This window comes from Lycium barbarum, chromosome 12 (assembly GCF_019175385.1).
Source record: "Lycium barbarum isolate Lr01 chromosome 12, ASM1917538v2, whole genome shotgun sequence".
NCBI classification, from domain to species: domain Eukaryota; kingdom Viridiplantae; phylum Streptophyta; class Magnoliopsida; order Solanales; family Solanaceae; genus Lycium; species Lycium barbarum.
In genome coordinates this window covers 106024335-106045696 of record NC_083348.1, presented here as the reverse complement: position 1 = coordinate 106045696, position 21362 = coordinate 106024335, and the positions used below count along the sequence as shown (strand labels likewise).

The window sequence follows — 21362 nt, the reverse complement described above, 5'->3', positions numbered from 1 at the left end:
GATTTCAAGTGCCTTACTATTAGCCATATTGAGACGATCATATCTCCTTGCTCCGATCTCTGATTGGCTTGATCCTTATATCGTTAGAAAGGTATTTATACATACTATTACTTTCCCAAATTCAACACCGATCAAGGAGTTATCGCTGCCCGAAATAGGCCTATCAACCATTTTCGCAAAACGTTCAAACCTTCCATGTTTCCACTAGAACTCTAATGATATGAGCTTAAACTCAGTCCCAAAATGCGGGGTGTTACAGGAACGGAGAGAGAAAGAGGGGTGAGGGAGAAAATAGATTTGATAGGTGAGAGAAAAATATTTAGAAAAAAAAAAGATTGTGTGTAAGTGAAAGAAAGGTACTTATTTTTAGGGAAATACATTGCAGTTACAAAAACAAGTTATAGATGATGATTTGATAAATAATTAAGCTATCAAATATAATTTAAAAAAAAAAAGATAATTATTAGTAATAAATAAGTCTTAAAGCTGATTATGAGCTGTAAAAATTCCTTTTATTAACCACTGAGCCATATCCCTTAGATTATGCTTTTTATTTGAGGAAAACAATTTGTCTCACCAAAACTCAGCCAGACCACGTTGACACAAATATCAATCAATCCTGGAATTTGTGCTTTGATAATTAATTACTCAAACCCACATGGACATGGACTCTGCTTGTCCGTTCCAAACTTCCACAATGGCTACTTAATTGTGACCTACTGAAGAACTATATAAAATTTGCTAGGCACAGAAGAGTTGCCAAAATTGTTCTCGAATCTAATTTTCCAGTAGCTATATAATTTCTCTAGCTGGCCATTGCTTCCAAGACAATACCTATGGCATCATGTATTAATTTGTCCGAAGATATAGAACTGTCATCTTCACTTTTTTCGTTGTAGTTGTAGGAATCAATATTTGGTAACCACTAACATCACTCTGAATAATTTTAGAAAGAATTTTACTCAAACAAATATCTTTTCGATATTCTAGTACTCACTAATCAAAGGAAAATAAGTGAGAAAATATTATTTTTTTCTGTAGAAAAGGTTTTCTTCGTGCCAAAAACACAAAACAAGTTTTGGACACGAAAATTGTCAAGGGACATAGGATTCTCAAACATTGTCGCGGAATCTAAAATTGTTCCTTTCCTATTACTAACCACTTCTTGCTGACCGTAAATATCTTAACGAGATAAAGGGCCAAAGTCTAGATGAAAGCGAGGCAAACAAGTGCAGCTATTTACTTTCTCACATTATGAAATTAAATGAAACAGTTGATGCCTTTTATTCCAATTGCATAATTCAATTGGTGACATTAAAAAAGAAATTACTCTCATCATTTTTATTTCTCGTCCACCTTTTCATCTTTCTGTCTTTTTTACTTCTTTCCAAGTTGCATGCTTCTAAGAAATTACTCTCATTTTTATTTCTCTTCCACCTTTTCATCTTTCTTTCCTTTTTACTTCTTTCCAAGTTGCATGCTTCTTCCTTTTTCTTTCCTCGCCTTCCCGACCAATGAAACATGAAGGGGTAAAGCGTTTTGAGGCATCTTTTTTAATTTCTTTTTTTTCTTTAAATTTCTCTCATTTTTATACCACCTTTTTTATGTATGTTAAAAGGTCATTGGGTCCAAAAGTTGGTGCTTTCGAAGGGAAAGAAGGTGTAGGACTATTTCACACTTTTTTTTAAATGCATGGCGCTTGCCAAGTTGCCATATGTTGAGAGATGATATATATTATCTTGACTCAATTAGTTGATTTATTTCAGGTTTTACTGAGCAAGTGAGGTGAAATGACTGGATTTCTCACTCTTTTTTGTTAGGTTTTGATAGGTCATATGATGAGAGAGTATGTTATTCCAACTTTTGACAAGGAACCAACTCAAAAGAATAAAGAAGAGAAGAGAAAAGTAACATAAGGGTCTCTCTGGACTGGACGTGCGTCGCAGCTGTGGTTACATTTTCCATTACGAGCATGGTGTCCAGTCAACTTATACGCACCTCGATTATTTCATCAGATACTTGTTATCTTCCACCAACATAGATATGTATCTTTCACCAACATAGATATTTGATAACTCTATGCAACAAAACTTAGAAAGATGAGAAGAAACAACCTATAAAAGAAATTCCGTTGGAATTTGAACTTAAGACACAGTTACGCTAACCGTCTATGAATGAAACCGGCTAAGAAATAGCGGTTCACTCTATTATCTGAACTGAAGAAATTCATTGAAAAACTCGAGGTTTCAAGTGTTTTACATGAGCTTGACAGAGATGTTCAAGTATTCTAGCTAAAGAGGATGGAACGGAAGGAGATGAATCTTACGAATATGTAGTAAAAATTGTAATGTATTGATTGATGATTACCATATTTTATACAGAATGAAAAAGAATCAAATTCAATAACTGCTTCTAACTAATTCCAACGCCTTCAATATAATTAGTTCTAACTAACATATCCTTCTGACTGCTGATGTAGCTTGTAACTGATTGTCCAACTAACTTCGTTTCAATCAACTACAGTTCGTGTATCACGCTCTCACCTCTATGATGGAATACCGTTTCTTACTTGAATGCGACAAAAATTCTAGCGTAGATGCGCAAGTGACAAAATATCGCGGACTTTGAAATTATCATCACGGTTATCTTTGAGATTTTCAATTTTTGAAAAGAGTAATTCTATATATTTGGTAGGGTTAGATTGCCAAAATCCTTTAGATTGGAATGTTTTGGCTCTCGGTTATTTCTTTTAAATTTCTAATCACATGAATGGTATGTTTGTTTTGCTATTAATGGTTTGCTTAGTTTGTGATCGTTGCTTTGCAAGATTTAATGAAAGAAGTAATGTGATTGTGGAAACTAAGCTATTGAATTGATTTATGGATTTTTGCTGGAAAGAATTATAAAGTATACCACAAAAAAAATTGGCTTATATCAACAATTGCTTTTCCTACTTCAATTTAGAAAAGATTAAGAAATAAAAATATTTTCTATTTTGTTAGTAAAAAGAATTTTATCGTTATATAAATGAAAATTAGTGATGGGGTTACTATGATCTTATATGTATGACCTATATTATCAGTTAAAAAAATACATGGAATAATTTTATTTTAATTGATAAAATGAGATTAAAAAGGAAAAAAATTATCTCCCACTTTTTTATTAGGTAAAGAGATTTTAAAAGAAAAGAAACAAGAAAAGGTTTCTTTAAAAATAATATTTTTATAAAAATAATGTGTTTAAAAAGAAAAGAAACTATATGTTTATTAGGAAAATGACATTTTTGACCAAATTAAGTAACAATAGGGGCATTTTTGTTCAATTTCGTATAGTTTAAAGACATTCTTGAACCAAACTATGAACGGAGGGCATTTTTGATAGTTTAAGGGCATTTTTGACCCTTTTCCGTTAGTATTATTATTCCAGATGAAGAGGCAAACAAGTTCTACCATTCATGGATACTCCCTAATCCAGCTATCTACATTCTCACATCATGAAAGTAGACGAAATTATCGATTTTTTTTATTCCAATTACATAGTTGGTGAATTGGAAAAAAAAAAAAAAGATACTCTTATTTTACTCTCTTCTACCTTTTCATATTTTCTTCTTTCCAAGTCCCTTTTTCCTCTTTCTTTCCTCATGTTACCGACCAATGAAATATAAAAGGGGTCAAGTGAATGATGCTATCTTTCTAAATTTCATTTTTTCTTTAAATTTCTTTCATTGTTGCTTAGTTTGTGATCGTTGCTTTGCAAGGTTTAATCAAATAAGTAATGTGATTGTAACTAAACCATGACTTATTGATATTTAGAGACAAACTATAAAATTACCACGAATGAAATAAATTTAAACGGAAAGAGAACTAAAAAGTTTGTGTGTGGCCTGTTTGGATCAATAGGAAAAGAGGAGATTCAACAGTAAAATTGCATAATTGGAGTGAACAAAGTGTAAACTTTAACCGAGAAGGAACCTTTATATAGACAACTTTAGCTGAGAAGCAAATAGCACCTAATAGAGACAGCGTGTTCAACCCGTTCTTACTTAACAAAGAATTTAAATGGTTCCCGCAGCATCAAAAAAACAAGCCGGCAGAGTTGGTAAATCAGTTTTGGAACCAAAAAATTATCAAGCAATAAATAAAATTATAAGAAGTGTCCTTCTTACCTAAGCAAATTACAATATACTTGGTCCGTTTTAATTTGTTTGTCTTATTTTCTTTTTTAGTCCATTTAAAAAAGAATGCATCTTTCCTTTTGACAATTCTTTAATTTCAATTTTTCACATGGCATGTTTAAAACCACAAGATTAAAAGACATTTTGGTACATTCAACATATCTTTAGTTTAGACCACAAGATTCAAAAGTCTTATTTACTTTTTTAAACTCCGTATCAAGTCAAAACCAGACAAACAATTTGAGACAAGAGTGCTAAGTAATGAGAAACCATTATTATTATTTAGACGGCCAACGCACCATTTACTGACCCAGTTCCGGAGAGATCAGACTTTCCGTATAAATACCTATTTCAATGGTAACTGCATCAATATCATCACAATCTAGAGGCCGTTTTCGATCGCTTAATCCAAATGATCCACCGGATATTATCCTATATACAAATCCTGCTAGTATTACCCAATCTTTTTTTTGATGAAGTAAGATGGCTAGTATTACCCAATCTTGAAAGCAGAGTAACCTTCATCAAAAAAAAGATTGGGTAATACTAGCAGTATTACCCAATCTTGAAAGCAGAGTAACACTTCATCGTCTGAAAACGTATATTTCGGTATGATATTATGAAACTCGGTACTTGGTATGGTGAACAATTTCAAGAATCTTTAACACCATAGTCTTTCATTACCCATAAATTAAAAGCTCTCTCGTTCTTATAATAAACACGAAGCTTTTCTCCCAACACTGATACACACCCACATCAACATCAACTTCAAGCTTGGATAGAGTGAGCGAGCACTCTATCTCTGGCAATGGTATCTCTCCGTACATCTCACTGAAATATTAAATGAAAGCACACAGAACCTTGATAAGATACCAAGCCAATGAAATACTTCATTGTACAAATGCCTAATAGGATTGGATTGCTTTTTTTGTTGTCATTGTAGAAGGATTCCTCTTTCCACGTTCTAAAAGGAATGCTTAGACAATTCATTATTGTTGAATTAGTTAGCAACAAATAATGATGCAATGTCTAAATTGACGACTACAAACAATAAGAATGTTGTAGGTAATTTTATTGAAATATTACAGCAGTCGAAGAATTGATGGCTGACCGTGATTTGGAAATATCCCCTCAGCTGCTGGCCGCACACTGTAATCTCTAAATGTACATAACAGAGATGCAATACTAGACTCATTCTTCGTTGTAAAATGAAAATTGTTATACTATACTATATATATTAGATACTTGACCCAACCTGAAATGCTCATTTGTTTAACATAAGAAGCACAATGAATGAATGCAACTGCAACCATGCTTTGGCGAAGGGTAGGGAGAACAGATGAAACAACTCTATAAACTCCAGTTTACCTGGTGCACAATGTCAAGGAACCGGGCTCCAATGTCGAGGCAAACAACTCTAGACCTAAACTGCTGAAAAGATGACGCAGCATAAGTGTTACACATGCATGTTCTGGTAAAATACAAATAAGTTTATGAACATGGCAAAACCCAGATGAAAGCTACTGTATTACACTAACTATTCCACACATAGGATACAAGTTTAGGAATGAAAAGCACCACTCATATCACACAACAATTCACTTCCTAAAACATCTTCACACCCGTCAATACAAAGTCCCAGATAATACACAACATTATTGTGCAAATTGAATGACCACATACCATACACCTCCAAGAACCGCTAATAATTCAATCCAGCTTCATAGTATCGTTAATCACAACTTTTGATCTGTTGGTCTGCTACTCCCACCTGTTCGGTTAGGTTCTCCCACTCTTGATGCCAAAGCAAGAACTTCAGGTGACATCTCCCAGCTTCCACTTTTCCTTCCCCAGCTTGATCCTCTAGGATGTATTCCCGCACGATCAGCCTCATCTACCGTAGTTCTTATCTCGGGAGACATTTGGCCTAACCCACCATCTTTAATGTTCAGGCCATCGTTGTCGCTAAGTTGTCCTTCATTATCCCCTACTTCACTCCAAACCGCTTTCCTGCCCATTTCTATGTCCTCCACAGCCTTTCCCATGTTTGGACTCACAAAACCCCCACCTGCAGATCGTGTTGGCATCTTGGGTTCCCTGGGCACCTTTGCACGGAAATTGTTCTTGGACGGAGGAATACTGGTACAGAATATCTCCTTGAAATTCTGCATTACTCCTTTGTTGTAGGGGTTGGCACGCCAATCATAACGGTATCTAAAATTCTCATAAGTAGTCTGCAGTATCCAGAAAATAGATGTCACCCGCAGTTCACATCAAAATCCAAACCTACCTTAGATAAGCATACAATTAAAATCCATGATAATACCTGATTAGTACTGATGAGGTATAGATGGAAAGCAGTAAGACCTCCAACAAACCACACTGATATAAAAGTGTATACTATCAGAACAATGGAGGCCGGTGTTTTGATCATTGCTTTCCATATGGTGGTGTCTTCTAGAACCATGATTCTCTTAATGTAGACCCAGCAGAAACCAAATACATATATGCAAAGAAGTGTTGTAGAGAAGACAAACATGAAGAAAAATCGGTAGTTTCGCTGCAATAAAAGACACAAAAGTTTCAGATGTCTGCAATGCAAAGCAAGAGTGCGAGACATTAATTCAATTGTTACAGAAAACTATCAGCACAAGCGAATGAGCTATAGATATTTTCAGAAATCTAATGTGGACGTTGAAGTTGACTGGTAAATTGACCAGCCTGACCTCATACCTTCATAAATCTGAGAGTCAAGACCGCAGGTACTGTATGCAATAACAAAAAGATTTCAGTTGTAAGGTGAGAACTTAAACATGTGGATATGTGTACTAAACCCTCCAACTTACTTCCACCGCAGAGATCTAGAGTGCTAAATATCTTCCTAAAACTAGAAACATACAAAATTATAATTGTCTGCACAGTGGCCATTTGAACTAAAAGGTCAGTTACAAAACCTTTGAACTTCTTCTTGCTGGCAACAGCATCAATGACTTAAAGATTCTGATTCATACATTGGTATTAACAATTTAACCTCATTATATACTTGAGCTGAATTTCAAGATGTTTAGACTTTTGAGGATCCAATACTTGAGGATCTACAAGTTATCTTTGGACATTTTACGAAATTTACTTGTTCTCAAATTGACATTAGAGTAAATAGGTATTTTTTTAAAAAAAAAAAAAAGATAAAGAAGAAAGAATCAGTCGTTCATTTTCTTTAATAAGTAAAAGAACCAGTCTCTCATTAGTATCTTTTTTGTGGTTTCCCAGCGGAAACAAAGAGAGTGATTATGAGAAAATAGGTCTCATGACACTTCATAGCAGAATATATGCAATAGTTCATCAGATATATCAAGCGTTGAAGAGTTAACTGAAAAGAGAGCATATCAGTTACTAGTGTGGTAGTACCAACTAAAAAAAATGTTAAAAAGATAAAAGAATTATTACCAGCCCAATGCATTGCCCTACCCAAGGACAGTGATGGTCAAATCTTTCAACACAGTTATTGCAGATTGAGCAGTGAGAACAACGGGGAGGTCTATAAAGCATGCAGGTGTCACAGTATTTGATCTTCACGGTTATGCCATTAACCTCAACTTCTTTAATTCGGGGCAAACGTAATTGAGGAGTTTGTCCACCACCTTCCGCAGTACCATCATAACCTTCTGGTTCTGGAGGGTGTGCATTACGAGGAATTATTCCTGGATCCCTTCCAGATGTGAGAAGGAGTAGAACTAAAACCTGTAAGAAATAAATATGAAACTCTTAGCAGTGCAAATTGGAAAAACCTTGCATAGGTTATGCAATAAGGTTGTCATTCGCCTTGAGATGCAGTGCCAAGTTAATATCAGATCAATTAACATCATTAATTTCTAATACTTGGAATTTTGCAAAGCTAACATCAGATCATTAATTACCTAATACTCGGAATTTTGTTTCCAGTAATCGTGAGATTAAATAAAGACAGCTTTACACAGCTATGTGTTCTCTGCAATTGCAATCAAGACTAGGGAGAAAACTTACATATAATGTGAACACAACAACTACAACCATAATCAATATCCCCAGGTGATTTGAAAAATCATCCATCAGCTTTCTAGCAACAAAGACACAGAAAACTGAGACAGGGGCCACTATGAGAAATATGGTCAGCGCTAGAGATCTTGCGTCTGGCCCAAATATGAACCTTCCTTGAAAGAAAAATATCTGCTCAGAGAGAAGAACACTCAAAGTCAGAAATTGAGAAAAAAGAGTGGCATATATTCTGTTTGCAACATAAAACTCGAAGTTTGATACAACAACAACAACGTACCCAGTGTAATCCCACAAGTGGGGTCTGGGGAGGGTTGATGTAAAGCATAAATTACATTTCACTAAATCAAGAACTTGTTTTTCAACACATGAACAGCTGGAATAGATATCGGAGGAAAGAAAAGATTTTCAGTTTTGTATGAGCATATGATCAGGATTGGTACTACCAAAGATTTTGTCCTAGAATCGAAACAAAAAACAATCTACAAATGTCCCACTCCAAGAGAAGTATAATTGCACAAGCCAAAATACTGGTAATGTTACTATAGTAAATGTAATAAAATAACCTAGCATAAGCACATCTGGAGCACTCCTCCTACGTGTTTCTTGGCGTAGTACAAACCTATAAGCACCATTAACTAGGACGCGGAATCTTCAGGGATTTCTCCTTTGACATATAAGCAGATTCCTCATATTCTCACATTTTTAAGGAAGCTATATTTCTAATTCTTGGGTCTTTTTTAACCTAGGCTGATGATTTTAGTTTGTTATGCAATATCAAGTATGATTAGCAGACTCAAGTACAGTTCATAGTAGTTCTAATAATAATGACAATAAACTAACAGAAAACTGGTAAAAGATTGAAGGTTTAACATTTTTATATGAAGAAGGAAAAAGAAAAAAAAAGATTGAAGCTTTAACAGGTATTACAACAGCAATAATGGCAGAGCTAAAGCGAAAGAGTAAAAGTGTAAAGATATACTAACATTGCTTCCTTTCCATGTTTGGTAAATCCGCAAATCATCGGAACCATTCATGGATCCAGATAATGGATCGGGTCGTTTTGGTGGAGGAACCACATACATCTTTGGGGTTTCCTCTCTATTCTGGCCCAATGAATCTCAAAAACCAAGATCTCGAAGTAGAAACGCAGAAAATGTAATTACAGACAAGATAAAATATAAATAAACACTCAAATGAGTGAAGTGAGAGCTAACATAAAGGGTAGTGTGAGACTTCCCGGCGATAAAATTTGCCGGCGAGAAAGTCAGATTTCCGGAGTAGAGTTTTTGGTTAAATTGGGGCGACAAGGTAAAGAGAGTGAAAAAGGAGAAACAAGGGTTTGGTTTGTATGAGTGTGTGTAGGGGCCCCATTTCTTGCTTTACAGGATGGTCAAACTGACGTGGCGAATTGTTGTTCGCCAAGCTACTTAAGTGTGGACCCTTTGAACTTTTGTTGGGGACCGCTTTGCCTTTTCTTTCTTTCCTGAAAACGACCTGTCACTACAACACTGGGGATGCCCTAGCCCTCGTTTTTTTTTTTTTTTTTTTTTCTCGCTTGGGATAATAGTAGGGAAAGAAAAATTAAATGAGTGCTGCTATTTGGCACTAAGCCTGGAAACCGGTTCCAACCGGAACCGGTTAGGGAACCGGCCGGTTCCGGTTTAACCGGTTTGAAACTTCAAATCGGAACCGGTCCGGTTTTAAGTGGTTAAAACTTTTTTTTTTTTTTTGTATTATATATATATATATATATTAGTATTTATTAGTATATTGTAGGTATATTTACATATGTTATACAACTTTATAATTAAAGTTTAAATATTTACTGACTAACAGGCTAATAGCAAGTCAGCAATACAGAATAGTGCTTTTCGTATACATATATATGTATAACTTAATATATATACTATATATACTTATATACTATATACTATATATACTTAATATATATACTATATATATTTATATACTATATAAGTATATACTATAAGTATATATGTTTAAGTATACTATATAACTTATATATATATATATATATATATATATATATATATTATAAGTATATTCTTAGTATATTTTAGGTATATTCCTAACTTAATAAAAGTAAAAATATGAACACAAGTAAATAGAAGAAACCTCAATGAGCCATATATTTTATTCATTCTTGGATAAAATTTATTTGCAAGTTATATTTCTTTTTAACTTGCAAATAATACATGAGTTGTACAAAAATAGTAGAATAATAAAATCACCAATTTTGAACCATTTCGTTAATTTCCCCACATCATATTCGGTCATGGAAATATCTTCAAAGTCTTCCATTTAGTCCGGTCCACTAGCTATCAAATCTTCAATTTCTTCCTCTTCGCCTTCCTCCGCTTGTAAGTTTTGGTTGCGTCGCTCCGATCTAATCCAATTGCGAATGCACACTAGTACTTGCAAGCTAAAGCCGGATAATGAATGTTTATGGTCTCCAATTTGCTGTCTTCCTTGGCTAAATGCGCTCTCCGAAGCCACGGTTGATACTTGAGCCGTAAGGATATCTCGAGCCATTCTTGAAAGTACCGGATAGCTTGCCTTGTACTTCTTCCACCATGCTAAGACGTCCAAATCATCTTGTTGGTTGATATCCACATTTGGCTGCATCAAATAAAAGTTATATTCATCAAAGTTTGCATTAGAAGAAGAAGTTGGCTGTGAATGTAAAACTTTTAAACCCGACAAGCCCTTTTTGCTACTCTGAGAAGTAGTAGGGCGTGGAGCAACGGGTGTAGCACGTTCTTCCAAACAAGAATAATGAGTAAAAACTCTTCTAAACTCATCATCAATAGCGAGATCGGCTTCAGCTAAAGATGGTTGAACTCCCTCTTCAATTTCTAAAAATGTATAAATTTGACTAACCAAATTTTTAGTAAAAGACAGTTTTAAATAAGGATTTAAAAGGGAACCCAATATAAATAAAGTTGGGATGGGAAAAAATACTTCTTAAATTTGATTATCATTTCAAAAATAGCCACTTGATAATCGGGTTTATATTTATACTCTTGTAAAACTCTAGCTATTTCCGCTAAGTAGGCTAAAATTTCGGTTACCGTGGGATAGAATTGTCTAGAAAAAAAAAGAGTTGCATTATAAAAAAATTCTAAGAGGTCAACACATTCTTTAACATCTTCCTAATGCGCATAATTTAACCAATCATCACTATCAGTATTATATTTGTTGTGAACTTGTTGTATGGGAATCCTATACTCATATGCTTGTTGTAGCATAATGTAAGTGTAGTTTCACCTAGTCTCAATTTCTACTTGAATTTTCTTAGGTCTAAGGTTATTTTCCACACAAGCATTCTTAAAATCTCTAATTCTTCCCCTATTAGCATTACAAAAAAGAAACGCAACCGCATCTCAAACTTTTTGAACAGAATCATCAAAATGCGCAAGACCATCTTTAACAATTTAATTTAAAATGTGACAGCTACATCTTACATGAAAAATATTTCTTAGCGGAGGGTTTAGTTCTCTTTTTATAAGACCTATCGCCTTTGTATTATTAGAAGCATTATCTAAAGCAATACAAAGTGTTTTTCTATAAATGTTAAAAAATCTCATAATAGTAGACATTGAATCGGCTAAAACTTTTCCATCGTGACGACCTTTTCCTTCGTCATATAAAAAAGCTATAATTCTTTTTTGCATAACCGAGTTGTCATCAACCCAATGACATGTAATAGCAAAAAAATCTAAATGGTTAATACTAAGACCCAAATCAGCGGTAAGACAAACATTACAATTTAAAGAATTAAATACATGGCGCAAATAAAATCTATATTTTTTAAACAAATCTATAACATCGGCTCTACAAGTACTTCTAGGAATACCCTCAAATAACGGATTATAACAACGTTAAATGTAAGTAACAACCCCAAACCCGAGGGAAAGGAAAATGGTAAACAATCATAAGCTATCATTTTAGCTATTTCTACGCGTTCTTTTTTCTTGTCATACTTAAAATTTCTACCGGTTCGTGGGTCTATCGTCATTTGAATCCCCTCCACATTTGAACCTGTTTGCTCTCCCCAAATATCTATATGTTTGGTTCTCATATGAGCATTTAGTGTACCCGTTCCACCATCCTTACCAGTTTCTTGCTTAAAACTAAATACTTGTCTACATATGTTACATGTAGCTGATTGGTTTTCCCTATTCTTAGTCATAAATTTCCAAACTTTAGCTGTTGGCTTACGAGTTCTAGGCGGTTTGTCTTGTGTATGTGATTGTGCAGGACATGTATCTCCTATGGGATTTTCGGGGGGTTGTGTTTCATCATTATCATCTAAGTCTTCATCAAAAGTGTCGGTAAAATGTTGTTGCATTGCCTCATGACCTAAAAGTGGATTATTTCCACCAACATCAATACCTAAATTAGGTGTTTCTTCCACAAAGGTTTCCTCATTAAGCGCACCCCTAACAATACGACTACTACTACCGGCACCACGTCTTAATCTCTTAGACATTATTAAATAGAATTAATTTAAATCACAATCAAATAAATCACAAGAAAATAAATTACAACAAATTAAATTGCTAGAATTAAATTGCGTAAATTAAATTGCGAAAAATAAATTGCTAGAATTAAATTGCGAAAAATAAAGATAGAGTTGGAACGAAGGTACCAAATTGCCGGATTAATTTCCAACAACGTGAAGGCGGCTAGAATTGCAAATCCACCAAAGCTACTTCGGATTGTTGCAAAATCACCAAATCCACCAACAATATTATAATTGCAAAATTAATAATTGAAAGTTGAAACTATAATAAGACTTTGTGGCTAATTATTGCAAAGTAACTATAATTGAGAGATTGAGATTTGAGAGAAAGATGAAGAAGAGTGAATTAAAATGAAAATGAAAATGAAGAAGGGTTTATATAGGGGTGGGGATGGGTTAAAGTGTTAAAAAAAAAATTGGGGGCCAAAAATTAACAAAATGACTGTTTGGCAACGGCCATTTTTGCAAATGGACCGTTGCCAACGGTCCATTAACGGACACTGTGCGGCCCAACGGCTCTTTTTTTTTTTTTTTTTCACAGGGTTTACCGGTTTCGGTTTCCAAAATATCGGAACCGGACCGGTAATAAACAACACGGTTAACCGGAACCGGTTAACCGGTTCTACCGGTTCCGGTTTAACCGGTCCGGTTACCGGTTTTAACCGGTTAAACCGAACCGGTTAACAGGTTTATTTGGCACAACTCAAAAAGGCATAACTTAATTAAAAAGTATGTTGTACCCTTAATGAAGAATTGACTCCATTATTGATATTTCTCTTCAAATCTTTTTTCTTCAAGACAAAGCATTTATTACACTTAGCATGCTTAATCTTTTTATTCTTCCAACACTTAGAGATCATAAATTGATATTTTATAAATATGTTTTTATTTTTCCCTTTAAAATTTTTGTACATAGGAAAAATATATTTGGCTAAATATATTATATCAAGAGAAGAAGGGTATAACACCCCGCATCTTGGAACTAAGTTTAAGCTCATATCATTAGAAGTCTAGTGAAAACACTGTAGGTTTGAGCGTTTGCAAAAATGGTTGATAGGCTTATTTCGGGCAGCGATAACTCTTTGATCCATTGCGAATCTGGAAGAACCTCCTTGATGAAAGTTGTAGCCCTATTGAACAGCTTTCCAACGGTATATTATGGGGATTAAACGGACATCTGTGAAAAGAGTTATTCTCATTTGACTGAAGCTTGTTCGCTGGAAAATTCGTCTACGTTACGGTGACGTTACGGACCGTAACTCGTGTTACGGGCCGTAACAGTGAGCCGTAACACAGACGAAATTTCCAGAACCTCACTGGAAATTTCGTTCACGATACGGTCCCAGGATACGGTCCGTCCCTTGTGTTACGGGTCGTACCTTGTGTTACGGACCGTAACAGCGTACCGTAACACAGGGAGAATTTCCAGAAACTTTCTGGAAATTTTCGACAAGGTACGACGCCACGTTACGGTCCGTCCCTTGTGTTACGGGACCGTAACATGGGCGTGTTTTGGTCCGCAGTTGAGTTTCGGGTCACCTGACTTCGGGAGGCCATAACCCCATCGTAAGTTGAGAATTTGGGAAAACTCAAAGAATGAAAGTTGTAGATAATTGAAATACCTTTCCAACCATAGGTTGTGGGTTCACATGCGACGTCGGGATAGGGAGATATGGACGTTTTAAGACAGAACAGTCCCGACCCGTTTTTAAGTTGGGTCAACCCATTTTCCCCTTGGTATATATAGAAAATAAAACCCTAGAAGCCCACTTTTTCTCCAAAATTCAGATTTTAGAGAGAGGAAGTGAGAGAGAAGGGAATCTAGAGAGAAGAAGGAGAAAATCAACCAATTTTAAGGCCCCAAATCCCAAAGTTCGTGAAGGATAATTTGTAGTACAAGTTGTGGTCATCATTTTAAGCTAAAGATCGGACTTGGGGGTGTTGATTTCGTGGTGACTACCCAAAAGGTAATATTTCTACTCCCTATTCACTTGTAGTTGTGAATTGATGAATTCTTGGGAGAATAATAATTGGGTTTGTTGAAGATGATTATATGAATTATGCTAGAATTGTTGGATTGTTGACTTGGGATTGTTGTATCCATATGGTTGATGAAAAATGATGTTAATTACACCTAATGAGATTAGAATTAGCTAGAAGTAAAAGGATGGGGATTTGGTGAAGAAAACACCATTAATGAGGGTTATAAAGCTTCACGCCTATTAAGTGTTTGATAAAATGCTTAGATTAACAAAACATGGATATGGTTGCTAATATAGAATCCCTATGACTTGTATTGCGATAGATTGAAATTGAAGGGATTGAAAGACATTGTGATACGCTCAATAGCGGGAGATTAAGGTATGTAGAACTTTCATCCACATGTGGGAACCTCTACGTTTTCCCCATGATCCGTTTATAAAATCTATGAAGTTCAAATCCTAGGGCATTAAATCCAACATATTGGTAGCCCGTAATTATGTATGTATGTACATGAATTCCCGTATATATGTTCGTTATTGTATTCCTAACCTTCCATTACGGACATTAGGAATCCTAGCTTAATCCATGAATCATGAATTCTTCCTCATGTGTTCTCATTATGTTCATATGAAACTGCATGAGTTATTTTGCAAGTTATAAACATGTTTTCAAGTCAACTACAAATATATGATTATGAACTATTGTATTACTCATGAATCAAGAACATGTTTACAAGATTATTTCGTGAAACCATGTTTACAAGCTATTTCATGAAACCATGTTTACAAGTCATTTCATGAAATCATGATTTCAAGACAAGTACAAGTAAATTCACGAAAGTCATGGGCTTCTTAGCCAAATATATTATGTTCATGTTTTTGGGAGTTGCACAAATTACCGAGAAGGCTCAGATAGCCTGAAACTACGGAGCCACCGTAGGACAAGGATCGCTCCGCCCAGATAAGACGATACCTTAATTTTACACTGAATGGATCCATCAGGTACCTTACTACCTCAGGCAAGGTATGAGGGCTCTACTGGTCCGGCGAGGTACCAGACTCCACGTACCCACGTGGTAAATTACTACCTTATACCCTGGCAAGGTATAGGGGCTCTGCTAGTTCGGCGAGGTACCAGACTCCACGTACCCACGTGGTGATATGATATGATATGATATGTCGGTTTATGAAATGCTCTCCCTACTTATCATGTTTTACTCATGTTATGTATACGTATATGTACTCATGCTCATGCTCATGCTCATGTTCATGTCCAAGTTTCCAGTTTCAGTTCTTATCATGTTATTCCATGTCCCCTGTTGTTTCTTCCGGTTGCTTTACATACCAGTACATTCAATGTGCTGACGTCCCCTTTTATTGCCCGGGGGCCTGTATTTCACGATGCAGGTACGGAGTTACAGGACGACGCTTCTGATCATTAGGATTTACTCGTACCAGCTTATCGGTGAGCCCCATCTCATTCGGGGTTTAAACATTGTATTTCTCTATTTAGTTTGGTATGTAAAGGTATGCTGGGGGCCTTGTCCCAGTAATTATGTTTTCCAGTCAGACTCATGATAGAGGTTTCATAGACTAGACCAGTCAGTTATGTTATGTCAGACATTTGGAGTCGTATAGCCATTTTGGCTCACTCATGTTTTAAACAAGTACTTTATTAAGTATTATGAATTATTACGTTTTACGAAGGCTCATCATGCATTCACGTTATATTCCGCTTATGTTATGCATCATGATGATTTAGCAAGTCATGTGGTTCGGTCGGTCACATGTAGTCAGGCACCGAGTGCCGTGTTACGTCCAGGCCATGGTTCGGGGCGTGACAAAGGGCAATACACGTGTTGTAGGTATACCTGACGTGGCACCAACCCCACTCTTTTGTTCTGTATTGTTTTTTTTCCGATGTCTCAATTTTTCTGTGCTGGCAATCTTATACATATAGACATACACCTAATTTAGTTATGCAATCAACCTATTTATACGGTCTACAATACAAACTACGTGTTAATGTGCACTATAAATATCTTATAAACAACAAAAGAAAAAAACTAAATTAAATAAAAAACATGTCTACTTCTTGCCGAAATTTTATTTATTTTATAAGAAAAATGATTGATTGAATCAAAACTTAGTAAAAACTTTTACTCAATTCGATATAATATATTTAGCTATATTGAAATAATTTAATGTTTTAATTAAAGTCTATCATAACGTTGACTGCTTGTTTCATTTATTGTTGGGAATATACATTAACCCCCCCCCCCCCCCCCCCCACAACGTATAGCCGGATTAATTATGACGCACCCAACCTTTGCGGGCGACCTATTACCCCCCCCCCCCCCCCAGTCTTAATTTTTCAGTATTTTAGTGGCCTTTTTTCGCTGATTTTTAGTGACCCCCAATTTTTTATCTTACGTGTTGTACACGCGCCTCTTAATTTTCCAATTCAGCATTATTTTTTAACTCCCTTTTCATTTCACCCTTAAACGTAAACAAAATTAAAAGGCACAGATTTTAAAACTCCCCTCTCTCTCTCTCATCGATTTTCACAGATTTGGCACTGTTTACCTTGATAATTTTCAACCGATCTTCCACCACATACATTAATTCGCGTAATACTTAGTGATTTCTAGGGTCGTTTTTGCATTCTCAAGTTTGGTGAAGTTTGTTTTGCTAAAGAAGGCTATCATTCGTGAGGTAAATTTAGGGTTTTGACACATTTAATTATTTGCTTGCATTCTAGGGTTTTGAATCGGGTGTTTGTTAATGTAGGGTTTTTTTAGTAGAATGAGGTAAATGAACGAGTAACTTTTGTTGCTGATTTTGTTAAAAAACATATGTTTCCCTTTGATGTTGCTTGTTGGTGAGAAGTTTTGTTGATTTGTAATTTAAGGGTTTTGTTAAGTATTGTTGCTTTGTAACTTTCAAGTATAGCTGATTTTATTTATGTTACGTTGAGATGGTTTTATGGTGGGTATTTGATTTAAGTAGTGGTGTGCCAAGATATGAGGGTGGTAATTGTACAGAATTCTTAGATGTTGATGTTGATACGTTGTCATACTTTGAGCTTAGGGACTACATAAAGGAATTAGGATATAGTCCAAGTTGTGGTTTTAAGGTGAAGCCCCCTAATAGTGACATTCTTGTAGATGTACTTACTGACAAGGATATTTTGGACCTTTCCCTAAGTTTGAAAGATGGGGACATTATGGAGATTTATGTCTGCCACATGGTAGATGAACCACATGTGCCCCCATTGCCTTTGGAATATATTGTTCCCAACAACCAAACAAAAAGTGATGTTTTTAATAAAGTTGGTGAGGGTATCCAATGTGAACCAAATGTTTGTCAAAGCAACCCTAATGAGAACCCAGCCACTGAAAATACACCACTTGAAACTGCAGCAACTACTACTTCACCCTCTCAATTTCCCACTAATTCTTCAACCCTGCAAACAGAAGTTGTTGAAAATTCACCCAAACAAACTGAACCTGAAGATGGTGAAAATGCAAAGCAAGTAAGTAGTGACCATGTTGACTCTCAATCAACATATTCTGATGTTGAATCAGATGTTGAATGTGATGTAGAATCAGACCATGTGGCAGTATTTGATGGTCCAGATGGTGATGATGGATCTGATGTACATGAGGAAGTTAGAACATTTAGGGCTGAAAGGAGGGCTTATAAGAGAAGGACTAGAAGAGAGAAAAAGGGGCAACCTAACATTGATGATGCACCTTTAGGTGAAGTTGAACAAGACATAGGATTTGATGAAACAGAACCTAATGAAAGAGGTTTCGAAGGAAGGGTAGGTGGTGATGAACCCTTTTACTTTAGTTCTGATGCATATAGTTGTACATTTGATGAGGATGATGCTGAGGAGGGGGTAACCTTGAAACCTAGAAGGGAAAGTAAATACATAAGGTTTGACCCTACATGTAAGAAGGTAGTATGGCAGCTTGGTATGATTTTTCAGAGTGTTAATGAGTTTAGAGATGTTGTAACTAGATATTCACTTCAAAAGCATATTCAGTTAGATTAGTTTGTCAATGAGCCTTCAAGGGTGAGGGTCACATGTAGGGATGGCTGTCCTTGGTTAATTTATGCTAAACTGGACAATTCAACCAAGAATTTTCAAATCAAAACATACTATCCTAAACATAGATGTGTTCAGACCACAAGGAACTATATGTGCAATTCTAAGTACCTAGCCACCCACTACAAAGATAGAATTACTGAACAACCAAACATCAGAATTTGCAACCTCCAAGAGGCAATTAGGAAGGAACTTGGTGTACATGTTGGCAGGTCCACTGTTAGGAGAACTAGATCTAAGGTTTTACTAGAGATCATGGGTGATCAAGAAAAAGAGTTTGGAAGAATACTTGATTACAGAGATGAAGTGTTGAGAACAAATCCTGGAAGTACTTGTGTGGTGAAAGTGTCTACTACAGAATTTGCTGAAGATGGTAGGCCTTGCTTCTTAGGTTTCTACATCTGTTTTGATGCTTTGAAAAGTTCATTTTTGTGTGGTTGTAGAAGATGCATCTGTTTCTTAAAGGGTTGTAGCAAGGGTCAACTGCTAGTTGTTGTGGCTAAGGATAGCAACAACCAGATGTTGCCAATTGCTTGGGCTGTTGTGGAGTGTGAGAACAAAACCACATGGACTTGGTTTTTGAAAATATTGATTGAAGACTTGAACTTAGGCGATGGGACTGGTTACACAGTCATTTCAGATATGCAGAAGGTACTAAACTGTTGATTTTATATTGTTTATGTTGTTACACTTTGCTGATTTTATACTGTTCCTTTTCAGGGGCTTCTTGCCACTATAAAAAAGCTCCTACCAGAAGTGGAGCAAAGGCAATGTGCTAGACACATCCTTGCAAACTGGTCAAAAGATTGGGGAGGCCTTGAAAGGAGGCTGATTTTTTGGAAATGTGCTAGAAGCACATTTGAGGCAAATTTGAGGAGAAATTTGGACAAATTAGAGCTGCTTAGTGGTGAGAAGATTGTTGAGGATTTACTCTACTACAAGGAACACACTTTTTGTAAGGTATACTTTAATACTGAAATTAAGTGTGACATCATTGACAATAATATGGCTGAGAGCTTTAATGCTTGGATCTTGCCTGCAAGACACAAAACCATCATAACCATGCTAGAAGAGATTAGGATTAAGGTAATGAATAGGATAAGCATGATGAGGTCTTTTGCAAACACTTGGGTCACAAGAATATCTCTAATGACATTAAGGACATTGGAAGAAAACATGGGGAAGTCAATGAACTATAATATTGTGTTTAATGGTAAGCATGGGTTTGAGATTCTTGATGGTCCATATCAGCACACTGTTGATATTGTCAATGAGAAATGTAGTTGTAGGTCATGGCAGCTCAAAGGAATACCATGTCCACATGCCATTTGTGCCATGTTGTACAAGAAGTATGAACCTATTGAATGTGTCCATGAATACTATAGCAAGAAGAACTGGTTCAAAACCTATTGTCACTACATTCAACCAATGACAAATATGGCAATGTGGCCTAGGTCTGCTAATCCTGCTATTGCACCACCAATCATCAGAAAAATGCTAGGCAGTCCCTCAAAAGCAAGAAGGAAAGAGGCCAGTGAAGCAAAGAAATGTGGAAAAATGCCAAGAACAGGCATGTTGATGACTTGCAGCCAATGTGGAGGTAAAAACCACAATAAAAGAGGCTGTCAGAGGGTATGTCCTTCCTACAATTTTCTTGACTTTGCACTGCACTATTGAATTTTTATGACTTTGCATTTTACTTGTAGAGGGGAACATGGTCTGCTTTTGCTGCTTCTCAAGCCAGTACTACTTCTCAAACATTTGATGCTTCTCAAACATTTGCTGCTTCTCAAACCAGTACTGCCTCTCAAACTAATGATGCCTCTCAAACCTTTGCTGCCTCTCAAACCTTTGCTGCTTCTCAAACAACTGTTGCTTCAAACAATGTCCCAAGGCCAAGGGGGAGACCAAGAAAAGCACCTGTGGTACATGAAACTCCTCCAAGACCAAGGGGTAGGCCAAGAAAAGATCCTAATGTGCCTAGTGCTCCTCCAAGACCAAGGGGAAGACCAAGAAAAGAACCTGCAGTTGCTACTCTAAAGCCTAGAGGAAGGCCAAGAAAAGAACCTGCAGTTGCTACTCTAAAGCCTAGAGGAAGGCCAAGAAAGGTAACAGAGGCTGTTGCTAGTCTTGCCCCTGCTGTTCTCAAAAGAGTTGATTCTGAGGGTCCCCCTTCTTACCCAAATAAAAGATCTAAAATAGTTGGTATGGGAGTCTTTGTTGCTGAGAGTGGTTATACATCCCTGAATGTAAGTTTAATATTTTCTTTACAATGGCATTGGTATGTGAAGTTGTGAAGTGACTAATTTTCAAATTTGTTTATTGCAACATGGCATGCCTACTAGTAGAGTGCTGAATTTTGGTGGTAAACATCAAGCAACTCAGCCTATAAGATCTGCTGAAGTCACTGGAGACCTTGGTCACAAGGCACGGCAAGGGATGAGATACAAAGGCAAACCATGCTACTCAAGAAGCATGCTTGATGAGATTAGAAGGGACAAACTCAACAAG

At 36.0% G+C, this 21362-nt stretch overlaps 1 protein-coding gene across 1 annotated transcript; it reads right to left on the bottom strand.

Annotated features, from left to right (window-relative positions):
- Positions 1-5576: 5576 nt before the first annotated feature.
- LOC132621772 (probable protein S-acyltransferase 7) lies at positions 5577-9535 on the bottom strand. Its single transcript, XM_060336163.1, has 5 exons — positions 9193-9535; positions 8198-8380; positions 7622-7915; positions 6501-6734; positions 5577-6408 (listed from the first exon to the last, which is right to left on the bottom strand). Exons 1-5 carry the CDS (start codon positions 9289-9291, stop codon positions 5911-5913), a joined length of 1308 nt encoding a protein of 435 aa, XP_060192146.1. The 5' UTR covers positions 9292-9535; the 3' UTR covers positions 5577-5910.
- Between the last annotated feature and the right edge of the window lie 11827 nt (positions 9536-21362).